General features: G+C 45.1%; 1 protein-coding gene across 1 annotated transcript in view; it reads left to right on the forward strand.

The window, feature by feature from the left end:
• The window catches only part of LOC138284404 (mucin-5B-like), a 528,306-nt gene that overhangs the window by 321,149 nt on the left and 188,983 nt on the right, over positions 1–18,174 (forward strand). Inside the window, exon 20 of the mRNA XM_069223140.1 lies at positions 3,152–3,290. Coding sequence (XP_069079241.1) covers positions 3,152–3,290 — 139 coding nt within the window. The remainder of the gene's footprint in view (positions 1–3,151; positions 3,291–18,174) is intronic.

Here is an 18,174-nt window from a genome sequence, read left to right on the forward strand (position 1 = left end):
TTTGCATCCCAAGCATTCCATCTTTAACGATGCTCAGACCTATGATATCCACTCGCAAATCTGTTCTAAGCTGCTACCTTCTTTCCAACATTTCATATTTTCCAGCAGTTCAACAATCTCTCCTTCTAAATAGTAAAAAAACAGTTCAGATGAAAGCTCCTGTCCGTTCTCCTTCACAGGCAATTAATACATACACTAAAGCTAAGCAGTGAGCATAAATATATTTATCATGTAGATAATATAATGGTACTTTTACTTCTTGTCTTACTCCTGTCCCTTACAACTTTAGCATCCAGACTCAATTTCTACATAATAACCCTCGTAACAAGTGTTCCTGTGTACCATTCCCCACACTATCAAACCAGATCTTCAAAACAAAAAAGTGGCTTGTTAATCTGTGGAAGAGAGAAGCCATAGTCTTGATTCAAGGTGTGACGGAGCTCTGAGAATGCCCCAATATTCTGATATACAAAAATAAAATGGCTTTTATTGGCAGTCCCCGACTTACAATCAGTAGCTCTCCACACGCAATAATGCCATCCTCATATAAAATGTAGATGGCATATATAATGAAACAATTAGCTAAAACAAAAATACACTCAAGAATAAAGCTGTTAAAAGTTGCAAACCAAATCAGGTTATAAGAGCAATATTTAACAAGTTAAATGAACACAAATCAAGAAAACCGGATAATGGAATCAAGGGTTAAATAGGATGAACTGCCCCAAGAAAAAAGGGGATTTAGTGTTCAAACATTTGAAGTGTCCTTTATGCATTGACCCCGGGTTTAGACATCTTCAGTGGCTGACTCGAGTGAATTCTCAGCACAAAAGCTGGAGACAGTCCAGCTGAATGTTTTTACCTTTGAAGTCAGAAACCGTTCAAAATGTTAAAAAACGACAACCCTATAAGCATAGGGGCTCTAGCCAAAAAGAGGGATATGGGGCTGGATATGCTGGACTGGCCTGCTGTGTCTTCAAACATTTTGACAAAAAGATCTGTGCAAAAAATATTGACAAAACGTTGGCACTCTGTGTTTTTACTCAAAAGCGCCCATTTTCTAGGTTCCAGTGCTGACGAAAATGTTCCTTTAGCACCACTACCTTCTCAACAACTCCTAAACTCCAAGATTGTTTCTGTCAAACCGTGTTCATTGTTTCCTGCTTCACCAGACTTCTCTTAATTGCAAGATCATATCCAGAGAAAAATGCCCATGTCCTCCAGAGCGTACCAATGTCAAAAGATTCCTCTGTCCAAAACCTGTTGCACCCTCTAGTCGCGGGAGAGAATGTCAACAAGGGCAGCAGGTGAGGATTTCAGTTGCAACTGTTCACTGGTCCTGTCTCAGGACTTTGGGCATCTTCTAGCCACAGAGGAGAGGTTTCATAAGGTCATGCAGGAATTAGTAGTAGTACCCGAGTCAGTAAGCGTGTGGCACTCTTAGCCATAACAAAAATGCATGAACAGAGTTTCCATGCCCTAGAAACAGATTTCCCCACTCGTATGCAGGAAGCCAACAATACTTCAGTGTAGTCACAGGGAAGAAAATTTAGGAGTTTGGAGGACAGGATGTCTGTCACGTTTGTGATGGTGTAACTCCCACCACCAAACCCTAAATCAGACAATAAGGGGGTCATTCTGACCCCGGCGGCCAGGGTTGGCGGGAGCACCGCCAACAGGCTGGCGGTGCCCCGCAGGGCATTCTGACCGCAGCGGTTTGGCCGCGGTCAGATGCGGAAAACCAGCGGTCTCGCTGCCCAAATGAATCCTCCATGGCGGCGCAGCTCGCTGCGCCGCCATGGAGGATTCTGACACCCCATACCGCCATCCTGTTCCTGGCGGTTCGCCCGCCAGAAACAGGATGGCGGTATGGGGTGTCGTGGGGCCCCTGGGGGCCCCTGCTGTGCCCATGCCAATGGCATGGGCACTGCAGGGGCCCCCGTAAGAGGGCCCCACTTTGTATTTCAGTGTCTGCTTTGCAGACACTGAAATACGCGACGGGTGCCACTGCACCCGTCGCACCTTCCCACTCCGCCGGCTCAATTCTGAGCCGGCGTCCTCGTGGGAAGGGTGTTTTGCACTGGGCTGGCGGGCGGCCTTTTGGCGGTCGCCCGCCAGCCCAGTGCAAAACCCAAAATACCCTCAGCGGTCTTTCGACCGCGGAGCGGTATTTTGGAGGGGGAAGTCTGGTGGGCGGCCTCCGCCGCCCGCCAGACTCAGAATCACCCCCTAAGTATTTTCTTCATTTGAAGTAGATTCTTCTCTTGAAGTGGTGTAAGTGGGGCATTGTAAAGGGTAGACTAGGCTTTCATTGTTGATGGACCCTGCCCAGATGTTAAAAAAATTCCCATTCTTCTCAATCCCAGTTCTCTGCTTTATTTAACTTCTTCTCCACAGCAGCTCTCTGGCCTTTCCAATCCTCACCTGACTATACCATGCCCATTTTTAGGAAGCAGCATATGTGAGGTTAACCTTCCCTGAAGGTGATGACGATGTTTGATCACAGACAGAAGTGTGTATGTATTTCAAATACACATAACTGAGCTCAGGCGGAATATAATTCATATTCGCAAACTAGACGGAAGGTCATAGGGAGAAAGAATAGGTCATGAAACTCTAGTAGTTTTTTTCATACTCGATCACCCATACTATGCAACTGTATTTTACTATCAAAGGTTGCAGGTTTGTAAATGATAATAGTTGTCAATTTAAAGAGAGTGCAAGTGGTTGGGCCTGTTGAGCTTGCCTCAGCCACTAAAAAGTTCAACATAATAAACGTCCAGGCCAATAGCCACAGTGGAACACTGCAAAAACTGATGGATTGATTTACAGTTAATTAATTCACAAATTACGCTAATACATTTGATCGTGAAAAATGTGTGATACACTGCATCTCCCATTGTGACTATAAAGCCAATCTGTGCCTCGTTATGATAGCTAAACCTGTGTAAAATATGAAAAATATGCGTACATGTCCTAAATCTTGGCAAACTAACTGCCACTGTTCAATTGACATATATTTTATGTTTTTGCAAGAGAAATAAAAGTTTAATCGAGTTTGAAAAAAATTATTAATACAAGCTTAACACTCTGCCATCATTAAAATACATTAAACTCTCCCACAACCTTTATTTATATTTTCATTCATCAGCACTTGTATGAACAGAAGGTGGACGTGCACAGACAATCCATGTCCCGGTCGCTGTTCGGTGTATGGAAGTGGGCACTTCCTCAGCTTTGATGGGAACAAGTTTGACTTCAGGAGCAACTGCGATTACATCCTGTCCCAGGTACTATAACCATAGCTTAGTACATAAATGGTAACACTGAACTGTTTTATTCATAATCACCTATTCTAACTGCAACTGTCTTCAAGAGAAATAATTTCCTGGTAGTAAAATTAATACTTTCAAGTTATGGTCCACCAATATTTAAAGACGGAATATAGAAAATAAAACAAAGAATGCAAACATGCCACAGTAAAAATATAGAAACTACTTGGCTTATTCAAATTGCTTTTTCCTATGCACAAAAGGCAAAATGTGACTCTTTACTGAATTGTGGGCCAGGTGTAGAACATGGGCCGTTTGCCACTGGTAAAATGCATTTTCCTTTGTACCAACCCTAATTTGCGAGTCAGTAATCTATTACCGACTCACAAAATAGGGTTTGCAAGTCACTATTAGGTAGGGGCATGTAAAGGGCATCCCTTCCTAATAGCGAGTTGCACTGGAATGTAGGAATGTTTTAAGACTGGGAATGCTGTCGCAAAACATTCGTAGATCGCCAGCAATTTCAAGTTGGTGGTAAGCCATTCAAAATGGAAAGGGGTCCCCAATGGGCCTTTCTCCTTTGTGAGTGGGGGCAGCAACATCCTATGGACCACTGCCTACTCTTAAAAAATGAAATGAAAACGTTTCATTTTTATTTTTGTAATGCATCTAATTCTTCTTTAAGGAAAGTGGGGTGCATTTAAAAGAAAGCTGCTTTATTCAAAAAACAGTCACAGACATGTGGTGTGCTGACCCCAACAGGCCACCATCCCTGTGAGTGCCAGCCATTCCCAATGTGTTGCAAATTGCGACCTGCCTTCCATTGGGTAATCTCAAACAGTGTCTCAGACACTGTTGTAGATCAATGTTTGTGACTCGCAATTTGCCAGTCGCTAAAAATTTGCAACACTGATGATCTACATCGGGCCCTTTATTTTGCTTTTGCAATTTGGTTTTAGAAAGGGGGTGTTTAGGGCGTCTCTTCCTAAAACTAAATAGCACTGGTAATTATGAATGTTTTGTGACTGGAATGTGGTTGCAAAACATTCATATTTTACCAACTCCGTAAAGGAGGTGTTTACCCATTCGCCAGCATACCCATTCCCCTTTGTGAATTTGGTTGCAAACATTTTTAGGAGCAGACAGTGGTCCCATGGACCACTGCCTGCTCTTAAAAGAGGAAAAGAAAATGTTTCATTTTTATTCTTGTAATGCATCCCATTTTCCTTTAAGAAGAATGGCTACATTACAAAAAAGTGCTTTTTTAAAAAGCAATCACAGACATGGTGGGCTGCTGACCCCAGCAGACCAACATCCCTGTGAGTGTGGCCATTCCCAAATGGGTTGCAAATTGTGACCTGCATCATGAATATTAATGAGGAAGGTCACTTTCAACCTATGTGGGAATCACAAACAGTGTCTGAGACACTGTATGACCTCACAGTTCCTAATAGCGAATCACAAACATTTCTCATTAGAAAATAGCAAACCACCATTTTCATATATCTGACCCTTAGTTTCTGCCTGTATGGCTGTGATTGATTCTTCTGCCTCTTTTACCTTGATTCCCTTGTTGTAGAGGTCTGCCTTGAAAAGTATGACCTCCATACTAACTGAAGGCCTGCTTTAGGTCTTGGCAGAGGGGAATACTCCATCTCAAACATGACGGATAGTCCGCCCCCCCTTATTATGATCTTATGGAGATCGTAATAAGGTGGACCGGTTACCTATCACATTAGTGATGGAATATTCTCTCTGCCAAGACCTAAGTCAGACCTTAAGTCTATTATGGATTCTAGGGAGCCCCTGACACTTTGTTTGGCTTTCATGATGACTTTAAGCCACCTGCCAAGGTCAGTCCTGCTGTCTCTTGCAGCCTCTCTGGTTTCCCACCAACCACCAAATAGGGTTGGCACTTCAATAAAGTCACTGCCTGGATACCTCAAACAGTTCTCGCCACACCTCAGTAATTCACTGCTACACCTGTGCTCTCTCAGTAAGCCTATGTGCCATAATAGAATATCTCTTGTGTTTACAGGCAGTCTGGGGATTTACTGGCTCTCAACGTTCTATAATTGTTGAAACCCCAGGGGACTTTGGTCTGTCTTATAGGGTGCCTCTAGGCATTAGTGTCCAGTGGCCCGGCTTCCCTCTCAGTTTGTTACTGTTCTGTGGGCTTGGCTCTCTAGTTGCCCCTGGCCCACCAGCTCATGTCAACAGGATAGCACAGGGACAAGTGCATGCCCTGTCTGTTACAATTTATGAGGCCTGGATGGGCATCTCCTGGCTTTTCTGTGGCTGTGTCTCTCAATCCTGGCGATCTCCCTAATCCCAGGGTGGAGGCCTTCCCCTTCTCATCTGTCACCCTCAGGTAGTGGCCAGAGACTCGCAGATTCACATTCTTTCAGGGCCAATGATGCTGGGTCCCTTTTGTCACTTCCACTGGCAGCCGCTGCAGCACGCAAGGCTGTGGTTCCCAATGCTGGTTCCCGATGCTGTGGAGGCCACACTCAGCCTCACACCCTCAGCAGCCATGCCGGGGGCCCTAAACCAGAGTAGAAGTCTCCCCCTTGACCTTGTTCCAATGTGCAGCACTGGGGGAAGTGGAGAGGCACGGACATCAGGACAGATGATGTGGGATCAGTGAGTGACACAAGCGACAAAGCTGCTCCAACAAGCAGCCATCTTTCTTAACAGCTAGCCACACCCCTTTGTCATCTCACTTGTAATGACATATAGCCTTAAGCATTCCTGAGTACCCTTGATTCACAAATTCTGTGTATTTTGTTTGCCAGACTGGGGTGGATTGATCAAATGTGTTTCTCGCTAATTAAGCATATGAAGATGCAGATTGGGCTGCCTCCACATGTTTTCCTCTTTGGACTTCTTCTGAGTGGTACATCCTAGGGTCCCTGGGCACAGACAGTTTTAAGGTCCTGCTTTGTGTGTGTCTGTTCTATAGTGTACCTATAATTCTTTCACATTTATCTTTGTTTGATATCCATTTATCCAGCGCTGATAGGAATACTTTTCTGTGTATCTTAAGAATTTTAATCTATGTCCATGAAGGCCCTGCAGCTTATTGCAATCGAATGCACAATAGTCTGAACACAAAATACGTAGTCTCAGATAAGAAAACTTGGCATGCCAGATCAGTTTTGTATCTTGTTGGTGTTACTGAGATACACTACCAACAGCCACAAAACATTGTGTATTCCCTTTACATGGGTAAATCCTATCTGACCAAACAATACAGTCTTTTTGCGATCTGACTAGAGATCCCACGGCAGGCTGTCAAATATGGTAGCTCAGCAACAGAAAGGGAAGGGAGGAACTGTATCAGAACAAACCTGCATTCTCAATCACATAAGGGACAATCATAAAGATGGGGTAGGCCATCAATAAAAGGTTTTGCTGGTAGCAGGGCAGCAGTGGGGGACATGATCCCAGTTTCTTTTGATTGGCTGATGCAGGATGTGGGTCTGGACTTAGGAACCAAATCCAGCCATGGCAGAAATGCTCAAATCAGCCCCACTCCTTTTGTCTCCTTCCAGAATCTGTCTTTCCATCCACCATGCCTCTCCTTCCCTCCTCTCTCTTTTATGTCTTTCTGATCACTTTCCCTCTACCGTCCCTTCTCCAGCACTTACTTTCACTCTTTCTTGAAGCCCCCTGTGCTTGCTGAAATTATTATTGAGGGTGAAACTGAGAAAGGCACCAGAAGTGTCCTTAGGTTTTCAAAACTGGCCTCCATGGGATCCAGCACACCTTGTAAATGTGCAGTGGAATAAAAGGTCTGGTATTTCTTTGGAAGGGGGCATAGGTGTTGGGTTATGATGCCAAGTATACGGTTTGTTTGCTAGTGTAGCTAGAAATCATGACCGCTGAGATGTTGGGGTACCTACATATATTGAATTTTTCTAGACTAGTGGGAAAATAGGCTACACTCCTCTGTTCTACAATTACAACAAGATACAACATGTGTTAAAGATACTTCCCAGAGAGAAGACACCAAGCACAGATGGTATACTGGTGGAGTTTTACAGTGCCTATGCTGAGCTGTTGATTTCCCATCTCTTTAAAGAATAAGAGGCAGACCAGGAAGCAGGTTTTCTCCAATCCTCAACTAGAGAAGCATTGGTGATTCCAATTCCCAAGACTCGCTGGATCCTGCAGGCAAGAGCTTCTACATCACTCTTTCTATTGAATAGGTTGACTATAAAATCCTTAAAAAGGTGTTGGCGCTGTAGCTCTACCTTACATAACTACTCTTATTAATCATGACCAGAATGGACTCATACCCACATGAAATACTTTTCTTAATGTTACACGCCTTCTCCAGCTATTACACGATGCTGCATAACAAATAAATCCCAGTGCTGCTGTGTTGGCTGTGGACTTGGAGAAGGTGTTCAATTCCCTTCCTTTCTTGGAACCTCTTCAATTCTGTCCTTAGACACATGAATCTGGGAGAGGCCAAGGTTCCGTGGGTGTCATCACACTACTCTGAATCTATGGCACGAGTGTGCAATTGTAAAACTATCCCAGCCTGCATTGTAGTTTCTGTTAAATGCTTAGAGTTGCCCTCTTCCCCCCTCCTCTTTTCTGTAAGAAATTGGAGTATTAGTTGAGGGGGGTGAGTGTCCATTTCAAATAGTAATCACAGTCCTTGTCAGGATGAATCACAAAAGACACTAAATAAACCTACACTTTCCTGCGCTTAACAAAATGTAGCTTGTCATAAAGCAGTCAGGCCTAACTTAGAGGGGATGGGTAAAGTATTTATGCAATACTTAAACAGTAATAAAGTGAAAGCACAATGCAAGAAAAATCACAAACCAATGTAGAAAACTAGTATTTTAATAAATACGACACCAAAATACTAAAAATCCAATAAGTAAAACTGAAGATATGTTTTTTTGATAAACAACTTTATTTAGTTTTCGTATATGAATAAAGCACTCAAATGACTCATGATAGTATATTTCTGCGAGAGCACAAGACAGTTACTATGCAACAAATGACCAATTCCCAACAAAGAAGACACTAGCAATCGTTACTGTCATGTATAAGGCTATTTCATCTGGCCCAACCACCTCCCCCAAATGCGTTCATGCTTTGATGGGCATCCCCCAAGCCTCATATACGGGCCTCTCCTGCTGTGCACAGCAGTCCACCCCCCCACCACCACTGCGACATCATAGGTGGAGAAGGAGCTTTCTAGTGGGCTGTGATATCATGTTGCACTACCATTGTAGCTCTTCCCAGCAGTGATTGATGAGCTCTCAAACCCCTGGATTTCTCCAGACCCCAAGCAGCAGCATCAATGGTGAATCTGCACCTCCCATCCTAACACACGCAATAGTATTCTCATGACAGCAGACCAATAGTTTTGCATACCCATACTGTTAGACTTGGCATCCTTGGCGTGGTCTCTCCTGACTTTTTGCCTATGTTCCCAAGGTTGTTGATGTGTGCTGGACTCTGTTTTTTCTGTTTATGATACTCTAGGCACTTTACCTCTGCTATCGAGTGCTAAAGTGCAAGTGCTACTATGTAAAATGTATGTGTAATTGGAATCCATACCATTTGGTAGAAGTTGGCAGGAGCACCCAAACAGGAGAACAGTACAGATAGTAGGTCTTGAGCAGATGCAGTCTGGATGAAATCATTATAATACGAGGTGCCATCACTGCATCTCACCAGTCATCATCCTCAAGGGGACCCAGCCAGCCCTCCCACTGGGTCCTAAGATGATCCAATGTACAAGGGGAATTAATGATGAGGTACAATAGATCTGGGAGATGTCCCCCCTGCCCCATGAGAAGCTTGGCCTCCAAAGGACTGAATTAAAGGGGAGCGGTGTCTCAGAGCATTTGGGCATAGAGAGCGTGACGGAGCTGCAGATATTTATGGAATTGTGTTGTGGTAATAGCATATGTATCTTCTAGCTCTTGGAAGGCACACTTGTGGATCCCAGACCAAACATTTCCAATTAGTGTTATGCCAATAAGGTCCCATTTCCTAAACCCTTTTAATGTCGACACTTCACACAACCATGTACCGTGCCATAAAGTGGTTTGAAAAATCACTAGTCACCACTGAAAAGGTGACATGGACCAGGGAGCCATAAAGCATATCCATAATTTGTGGGAATCCCAGGGACAACAATCCCAGTTCATAGACGGGGTCAGACCATCCCGCTAAGCCAGTCAATAATTACCAGTAGCTGAGAAGCTAGGTAATAGAGGTAAAGGTTGACCATCCCCAGGCCTATGTCATATGGGGCTCACTGGCAATATATTAGGGACAAGTAAGGTCTAGAATTATGCCAAAGGAATGAGGACGCCAACATGTCCATTTCTTAGAACCATTGTCGAGGCAAAGGGAGTGGGAGGGTCTGGAAGATATAAAGGAACCTCAGCAACACCATCATTTTAGAAAGAGCTATCCTATCCATCACATGCAACAGTAGGGATTGCCACCTACCCATGTCCTGCTTAGCCTTCCGTGTTAAGGGTCCAAGATTGGAGGACCAAGTGAGTTCAGGTTGGAGTGCAAGCCATATTTACAAATCTTTCAAATGAAGAAGGTGCACTGGGATGTCAGTCCACAAGGTTAAGAAGTCCCGGCTGGATCCAAGGGCAGCAGGACTGACTTGGTTGGATTAACATGGGGACCTGAGGCTTCCCTGAAGAGTTGAAGAATTTGAAGACAGCTGGGTCTCCTTGTTGCAGGGTCTGCCATGAAGAGCAGGATGTTGTCCTTATAAAGAGCAATGCAATCTTCATGTCCTTTCTCCCATTGACACCCCTGCATCTGGGTGTTGCATTGGAGGAGGCGGGCCAGCGGCTCAACCACCAGTGCGAAGAGGAGTTTGGACAGGGGACAACGTTGTCGCGTCCCCCGTCTGATTGGAAAAGCCATGGAAAGCATGCCTTCAATCTGGACTCTTGCAGTAGGTTTGGAGTACAGCACATGGCTGAAAGGACAGAAGCGACTTCCGAAATCAGCTATCTGCAACACCCGCTCCTGGTATGTCCATCTGACCATGTCAAATACCTTCTCAAAGTCAATAAGAAGTAAGGCTAACCAAAAGGAAAGCAAGTGACGATGGGTCAAAGCAACATGGAGGTGCCAAAGATAATTGTGTGTGCTTCTGGCCAGCATAAGGCTGCACGGGTGGTGGTATATAAATGTGTAGAGGACCTGTTTGAGATGTGCAGCCAGAAGGGTGGCAAATATTTTAACCTCCATGTTAATGAGGGAGATAGGGTGATAGTCCGAGAAGGAAGTCGAAGGAGGATGTGTCTTTGGAAGAACCACAAAAGTGGTAGTATACAGTTTGGGTAGAAAGGTCCCATTTTTTGACAGTTCGCTGTAGAGCACCAGGAGTCGGGTGTTAGGATTTCCCAAAACCTGGTGTAGCATTTTGTAGGAAACCCATCATGCCTAGAGGTCTTCAATGAGGCCACAGCCAAAAGCACCTCTTCCATCTAGTCAGCTGAAAGCAGCTGTTCCAGCAGCTGTACCTCCAAAGGAGACAGCTGAGGAAGAGGTAATTTGTGTAAGAAGTGGGGACCTGGCTCCCTTCCCTGTTTAGGGGTTGCAGTGTATAAACACCTATATTAGACAGCAAATGTTTGTGGGTTTGTTGCTGTCCATCTATGACTTCATGTATTATCCTATTTGTCTACAGACGGAGGCAAGCCAATACAATAGCTTACCATTCTTATTCCCCCAGCCGTACACTCTGGCGGTCGAGGCGCACAATATTTACTTTGCTGCTTCAAGTGACAAATCTCCTCACGTTCCAGGTTCAGTTGCCAGTGTGTCTCTCCCCAAGGGTTGGCAGCAAGATGTGTTTCCAACTGGAGGGTTTGGGCTTCAAAGTGAGCTAATTTTTGGGGACAATCCCTTTCTACCCCCCCCTAATTCAGCTACTGGCATAGCCCCTATTTGTAGCTTTGCTGGCTGCCCATAAGGTACTAACTGAGCAGACTGTGCCCTCATTGGTTTGAAAGTAGACCCTGAGTTCCCTCTCTAGCACTTTTGTATAGGAATTATCATGAAGATACCAAGCGTTGAGGCACAATGAGGGGGCGCAAGTCCCCTGAGGGGGAGCCAACGTTGAGAAGAAGAGTAGAGTGATCGGATATCCGACGCAGAAGAATCTGGATCTGGGAACCCTCATGACAATCAGAGGCAAGTACGAAAAGGAGATCTATGTGGAAATGGGTGGGGTGTGCTGCAGAGGTATGAGTGTATTGATGGAAGCAAGGATTCCATATCTGCCAAATGTCACAAAGGCCTAAAGCAGAGGTCCAGTTCTAAAGGCATCAAGCACTGTCCTGGGAGGTAAGAGAGGGGTTGCTAGTGGCAGCCACATTAGGGACAGCATTATAGTCACCCCCATCCAGTGTCAGTCCCTTGGGAAGGGCTGACATTATGCTTCATAGATCATCTAGGAGGGCATCCACTGCTGAAGGGGTTGCCTGGATACACACTAGGCTTACAGCATGCCCATCGTTCCCATGAGAGCAAAGAAGGGGCCCTGGAGGGTCACACGTCTCCAAGTCACAGTCATGGGGAAGGAACAGTGAGGTAGGTTCACCACCCCTCTGGACCCTAGGCAAAGCCAGAGTGGTAGACCCTATCATATCCTTGGCGTGCCAGGAACGAGCAGTGATTCCCCAATAGGTAGTTCTCTTGAAGTAGTAGGGTGTCAGGGAGAAAGTGCCACGCATATCTGTGACCCAAGGCATGCTTCAAATGGTCCAGAAGCCCGTTAACATTCCAAGGGGTGCCATATCTGCATAGATTAATAGCGGATGATCCAGGGAGACGTGAAGTCCTCAACTCTATGTGAGGGGGATCTAGATGGCTAGCTAATATGGGAGAGTAGGGGCATTTTGGCAGGGTTACAATGTGAATGTTACATCCACAATGTGTGTCTGAGTGCTAAGTGGAACATGACATTTAAAGTAAACAAACAAAATCTATCAGTCTGAAAGAGAAAACATTAGCCAGTCCCAATTACCCCAACAAACTTCCACCCCATACTTCCATCCCAGAAGCATCTGTCACACACAAATTAGAAACAAAAACACAGCACAACTTGGATTGGAGTGGTGTTCCCCTCTATAGTAAAGGATCAAGTGCAGCCACCAGGGAATGAGTGGAACTACCAACTGGTCAGGACAAGACCCCCCATCCACCACTGTCAGGGAGTGTAGAAAGTCATATCATGGGGCTCTGCAATAGGTCTATTTATCACCCCCTTGTGCAGCAGGAGGGGAGGGAGCAGCATCTCAGAGGTTGTCTGTGAGGAACCAACTGCATTGGTAGGCAGGGAGGAACACAAAACAACAGTTGGTGGGTTTGCTTGTCAGGAGGTGGAATCATTTGCATACACATACTTCAACAATATTAAATACAATTAATGTTGTAATTAACCATAAACCAAATTCCATAAATGAATAAATGAAGCACGTTTGTTTGGTGCAAGGAGGGGCAGGAGCCCTTTAAAAGGACGCTCGCGCTCCCGCCTCGCGAGAAGCGCTTTTGTTTGGTGCAAGGAGGGGCAGGAGCCCTTTAAAAGGACACTCGCACTCCCGTCATCGCCAGGAAGAGACTGGGCTGGGCCCCCTCCCTTTCATTTTTGCTATCGAAGGGGCTTGATTTGTGGAGAGATGCTGACTCAATGAAGGCGGAGAGGAGTCCTCGTCATTTGTGTCTTGAGTATTTAAATCTATTTTAGTTTAGTCCACCACCTATACTCTGCTGACTTATATGCATACAAGGCGACAATAAGGTCTATTGCACTACAACCCCAGGGGCTTTGGTGACTTTTGTGGTAGGAGGTCGCGGCTGGACAATTTCCCCAAGACAGAGGATAGAGCTTGATTATAACGTGGCCCCACTCCTCCCTAGTTTGGGGCACTGAGACCAACATATCTATTAAAGAAATACACGGCGTTTCTTTCTTTGATAAAGGATTAGCCTGCCCTAATGGGAAAACGTAAAGGAGATAGTGGGGGAAGGGATCCTACCCAGGAGGTCCCTCCACCCAAGTTCATAACGAGCTACCTAACCTCAGTAATGGGTGCCATTGAGTCAAAGATAGGGAAAGTAGAGGCTACTTTTGAGTCGTCTCTTGAGAAAGTAGGAAAGGGTGGGGGGTAGGTAAGGACTATGCCTGTAACATCTTCATTAGGCAAGATAAAGTCAGGAAACCCATGTGTAGCAATGGAAATTGATCTAATCACTCCTACAACTCCAGAGATTCCACCCCAAAAAAAATGTAGGCAAGTAATTCCCCCCATACCGCAGTAACTCCCACAGATTCAGCTGGATCTCCTAAAGACGGCCATGCATTTGGAAAGTCTCTGGTGGGAACAGAGAAGAAAAAGAGGAAATGTCTATCTAACCCCTTAAAAAAACAAATTATAGGGAAACAGCCAGAAGATAGAAAAAACCCAGGTCCACTCAATACTTGTTTTTCTCAGATTGAAGACCAACTCAGAGATATAAAAAAGCTGTGTTCATTGGTTCTGGAGAGAGTGGCTATCCTTGAGCAGAAGGTTGAGCTTATAACAAACATAAACCCTATACCATCGAGGGCAGAACCTCGGAAGAATCATTTAGCCCCTGAATGCCTACCAGCCCCGGTCATTAATCAGCACCAAAACTACAGTCTGATTCCTGCTCAGAACCCAACCCTAAAACCCCTGAATCCAGAAGTATTCCAAGATTTTACAAATCCACAGTCTCAGGGGGCACAACCAAGCCACAAGGCTTAGTGGGGCAGGAGATTACAAGAACTCAAATAGCCTGCCCGAGGATCCCGCTGGCATGTGCTCCCTATATTTTAATCCTGGAAAATGTCCCTATATTAGGAAATACTCACCACGAGTCCCACGTATCACTGCTAAATAAAGTCACACATTGGGTAGGAAAGCACTCGGGAGGGCGGGTAGATTTCTATAGGGACATTTTAACTGTAAGAAGGGTCCCTTGGGTTGGCTCAACTCTTAAAGCATCATCTGGGGATTGTATCATCATAAACTTGAGGAGCCCCTGGATTGTCAATGCTTTGTATTACCATCTTTCGACTATGAGTCCATCTGTAGGGCCTATAAGAGCACAACGTCTGTTCAAGTTTACTCCCCTGACTTTTAATCCATGCTATCCTGATTCAACTCGCCCTGGGATTCAGAATTTTAGCAATCCTGGCCCCTCTAACTCCCCTGATACTGTCCTGGCATTGTCTAATAGATATGAGCCCTTGGCCTCACTGGAGAAGCTAGATTGACCATCAGTAATTGGGCCTTTATTGCAAGACCCCTTGGAGACAAATATACTGGCACAGTCCTTCTCGCAACCTAAGGGAGCTTCCAATATACATGACACACAGGGTATGACAGCCCTAGGGATTATTTCCTGGAATGTTGCAGGTCTAACATCAAAAACTGGAACCCTGACTGGATAAAATTAGTGATGGAAAATCTTTTTATCTGCTGCCAGGAAACCTGGCTCATAGAATCCCTGCATATTAATGGCTACACTACATATAGGGGGTGATTCTAATTCTGGCGGGCGGCGGAGGCCGCCCGCCAGAATTCCGCCCCCATAATACCGCTCCGCGGTCAGAAGACCGCAGAGGGTATTATGAGTTTTTCCCTGGGCTGGCGGGTGGTCTCCAAAAGACCGCCCGCCAGCCCAGGGAAAAACTCCCTTCCCACGAGGATGCCGGCTCGTAATCGAGCCGGCGGAGTGGGAAGGTGCGACGGGTGCAGTAGCACCCGTCGCGTATTTCAGTGTCTGCAAGGCAGACACTGAAATACCTTGCGGGGCCCTCTTACGGGGGCCCCTGCCGTGCCCATGCCATTGGCATGGGCACGGCAGGGGCCCCCAGGGGCCCCGCGACCCTCCCTACCGCCATCCTGTTCATGGCGGCTTTCCCGCCATGAACAGGATGGCGGTAGGGGGGGTCAGAATCCCCCATGGCGGCGCAGCAAGCTGCGCCGCCATGGGGGATTCTGAGGGCAGCGGTAAACCGGCGGGAGACCGCCGGTTTACCCTTTCTGACCGCGGCCAAAGCGCCGCGGTCAGAATGCCCTGCGGGGCACCGCCGGCCTGTCGGCGGTGCTCCCGCCGACCCTCGCCCCGGCGGTCGAAGACCGCCGGGGTTAGAATCAGCCCCATAGTGTTCCTGCAACTAAGGCCTCCACAGGCAGAGCTAAGGGTGGCCTTGCTACTTTTCTATCTGTAAAGACCGGAGGGCTGGAAGCACGTGTTGTGGGAACATCTCCCTTTTTTTTGGCTTTATTTCTGAAGTTAGCAGAGCCATTTGACATACTACTGATCAACTATTATAATGACACTTTTGACAATTCTGACACAAGTGTGGTTGGTAGCTTGGAGACGTTAATACAAAATGCAACAACCATTAGTAGAAAGGACTTAAGGATAATCTGGGTCTGGGATTTTAATGTCCACTTGTGTGCTCCAGAGTTCTTGGACTGCTGTGGACTCTTGGATGAAAATGATAACCCAACATTTTAAACATTCTCCATATGGGAACGCTCTTAACTCTCTGATAACAGCTAATTTTTTACTTTGCCCTATACCAGCTGTTAGAGGGGTACCAACATTTATAAGAGGAGACACTCATACTACAATTGATGATATTATCTACTCTAGAGATTTATTCTCTATTGCAGGGCAATTTAGGGTGACCCCGACTTGTATTAGTGACCATAACCCCCTATCTATTGTGATTAATTTGGATTTGACGAGCGACTCAAGAAGAGGGAAGCGACACCCTGCTATGAAGTTCTCAACCCAAAAAGGACTCACAATTAAATGGGGAAAGATAGACAGCAATAGTTTTTTTTAAAGATCTATTGTTGAATAAATGGTAAGACATTATGACATCCCTTGATGAAGATAGGGCCCCCCATGAAATTGTCCGTGCATTTTCCTCTTTGACAAAGTATATGGCGGAGAAATTACAGCCCTCTGTCACTAATAAAGTTTATGGCCCAAGATGGTTTAGTCACACATGTACCACATCCTTAAGCAAGCTAAAGAAAACAATTAGTGCATCTCCCCAAGATCGACAAGCAATTAAAATTGCCAGGAAAAATTACAAGGAAGGACTTGCCAAGAGGAAAGCCGAACTAAGTGAGTCTGCGTGGGAGGAACTGATGGAAGCAAGTAAAACTAAAGATACAACTGCATTTTGGCGTGTGGTTAACTCTTCATTGCTGAATGATAAATATGAGATGTCCATGGATACTGTCATTCCAGCCAAAACTTGGGTGAATTATTTCAAAATAACTTTTGCTATAGAGACAAATGTTGAATTAGAAAAGTCAAACTGTTTGAAGTTCATAGGAAATGACCAGTCAAGTGTGGACTTTAGCAATATTATAACTGTGGATGATGTTAAACAAGCCATTCAAGACAGCCCTTCTGAGAAAGCTCCTGGCCCAGACAGAATCCCTGCTGATTTATATAAAGCGCTTCCAGATCTCTGGGGGCCACTGCTTACCAATGTCCTGAGGTCGGCTGTGACAGGCCCCTTGGTAGACACCTGGAAAGAGGCGATCATCATCCCGATTTTCAAGAAGGGAGACAGGGCAGATCCTTTGTGCTATCGCCCAATCTCTTTATTGGACAGTTCAGTCAAAATTTTAGGCACAGTGATCCTAAATAAGTTAGAAAACTGGGCGGCTGAATCTCACTCCCTTTCAGAAATACAATTTGGCTTCCGGCCAGGTGTGGGCACAGTAGAACAAACTCTTAACTTGACACTCATAGTCCAGAAATATACCAAAGTTAAAAGAGGGTGTATACATTTAGAATTTATGGATCTGTCCTGTGCCTTTGATACAGTTAACAGGGAGAAATTGTGGATGGTAATGCTGGACATGGGCGGGGACAAAGATATAGTCATCTTACTTAGTAAACTTCACGCCTGTACAGAGGCTCGGGTCCGCTATTCCCAGGAGGGAGGTTTGACAGAGAAATTTCCCTCATTAAAGGGGGTCAGACAGGACTGTGTCCTGGCCCCTTTTCTTTTTCTTTTGTATATAAATGGGCTAGAGAAATTTCTTTGTAATACGGGGAAGGACTCTCCAGTTATCAATAATTCCCCATTCCTGTACTTTTGTATGCGGACGATGCTGTACTCATATCAAGGACAGCAAATGGCCTCCAGATTTTATTAAATGCTTTTAATACTGTTATGGGGAACCTTGGTCTTAAAATTAATAGAACTAAGTAATTTGTGATGAAGACTGGACCCAAATTAGCAACAACGAAAAAATTTGCTCTAGATGGGCATGAGATACTCAAGGTCCCACATTTCACGTATCTGGGGGTCCCCATTGATGTAGATTTTAATTGGGAATTTTTAGTTAACATACGCTCACTACAATTCCAAAAAGCCATAGAAGCTGTTTTTAGGTTTGCCAAAAGACTTCGACACAAACCTGTCAAAGAAATGCTGACTGTTTTTTCTTCCAAGTGTCTTTCTATTGCGACATTTGGAGCTGGGGTCTGGGGTTATGCAGAATGTTCAGGACTCCAGATTGTGGAAAATAAATGTTTAAGAAGGTTATTAGCAGTCCCCTAATCTACACCAGTAATGTTTTGTCATAAAGAAGTAGGCTTGAGATATATATATAGCCATATAAAGTTTCAACCTGTATTATTGTGGTTAAAAATTTGGACTAAGCCAGAAGCGTTTTTATGCAGAAAGGTGATACAGGATTGTCTCCTTTTATAACGATCTTTGGATAGACCCTGGCTTAGATATGTCTATCTCTCCCTCCTCTCATTAGGATTAGGAGAATTTTTCTTCAAACCGGATACACTAACTAAACAGGACATT

This window comes from Pleurodeles waltl, chromosome 3_1 (genome assembly GCF_031143425.1).
Source record: "Pleurodeles waltl isolate 20211129_DDA chromosome 3_1, aPleWal1.hap1.20221129, whole genome shotgun sequence".
Classification (NCBI taxonomy): Eukaryota; Metazoa; Chordata; class Amphibia; order Caudata; family Salamandridae; genus Pleurodeles; species Pleurodeles waltl.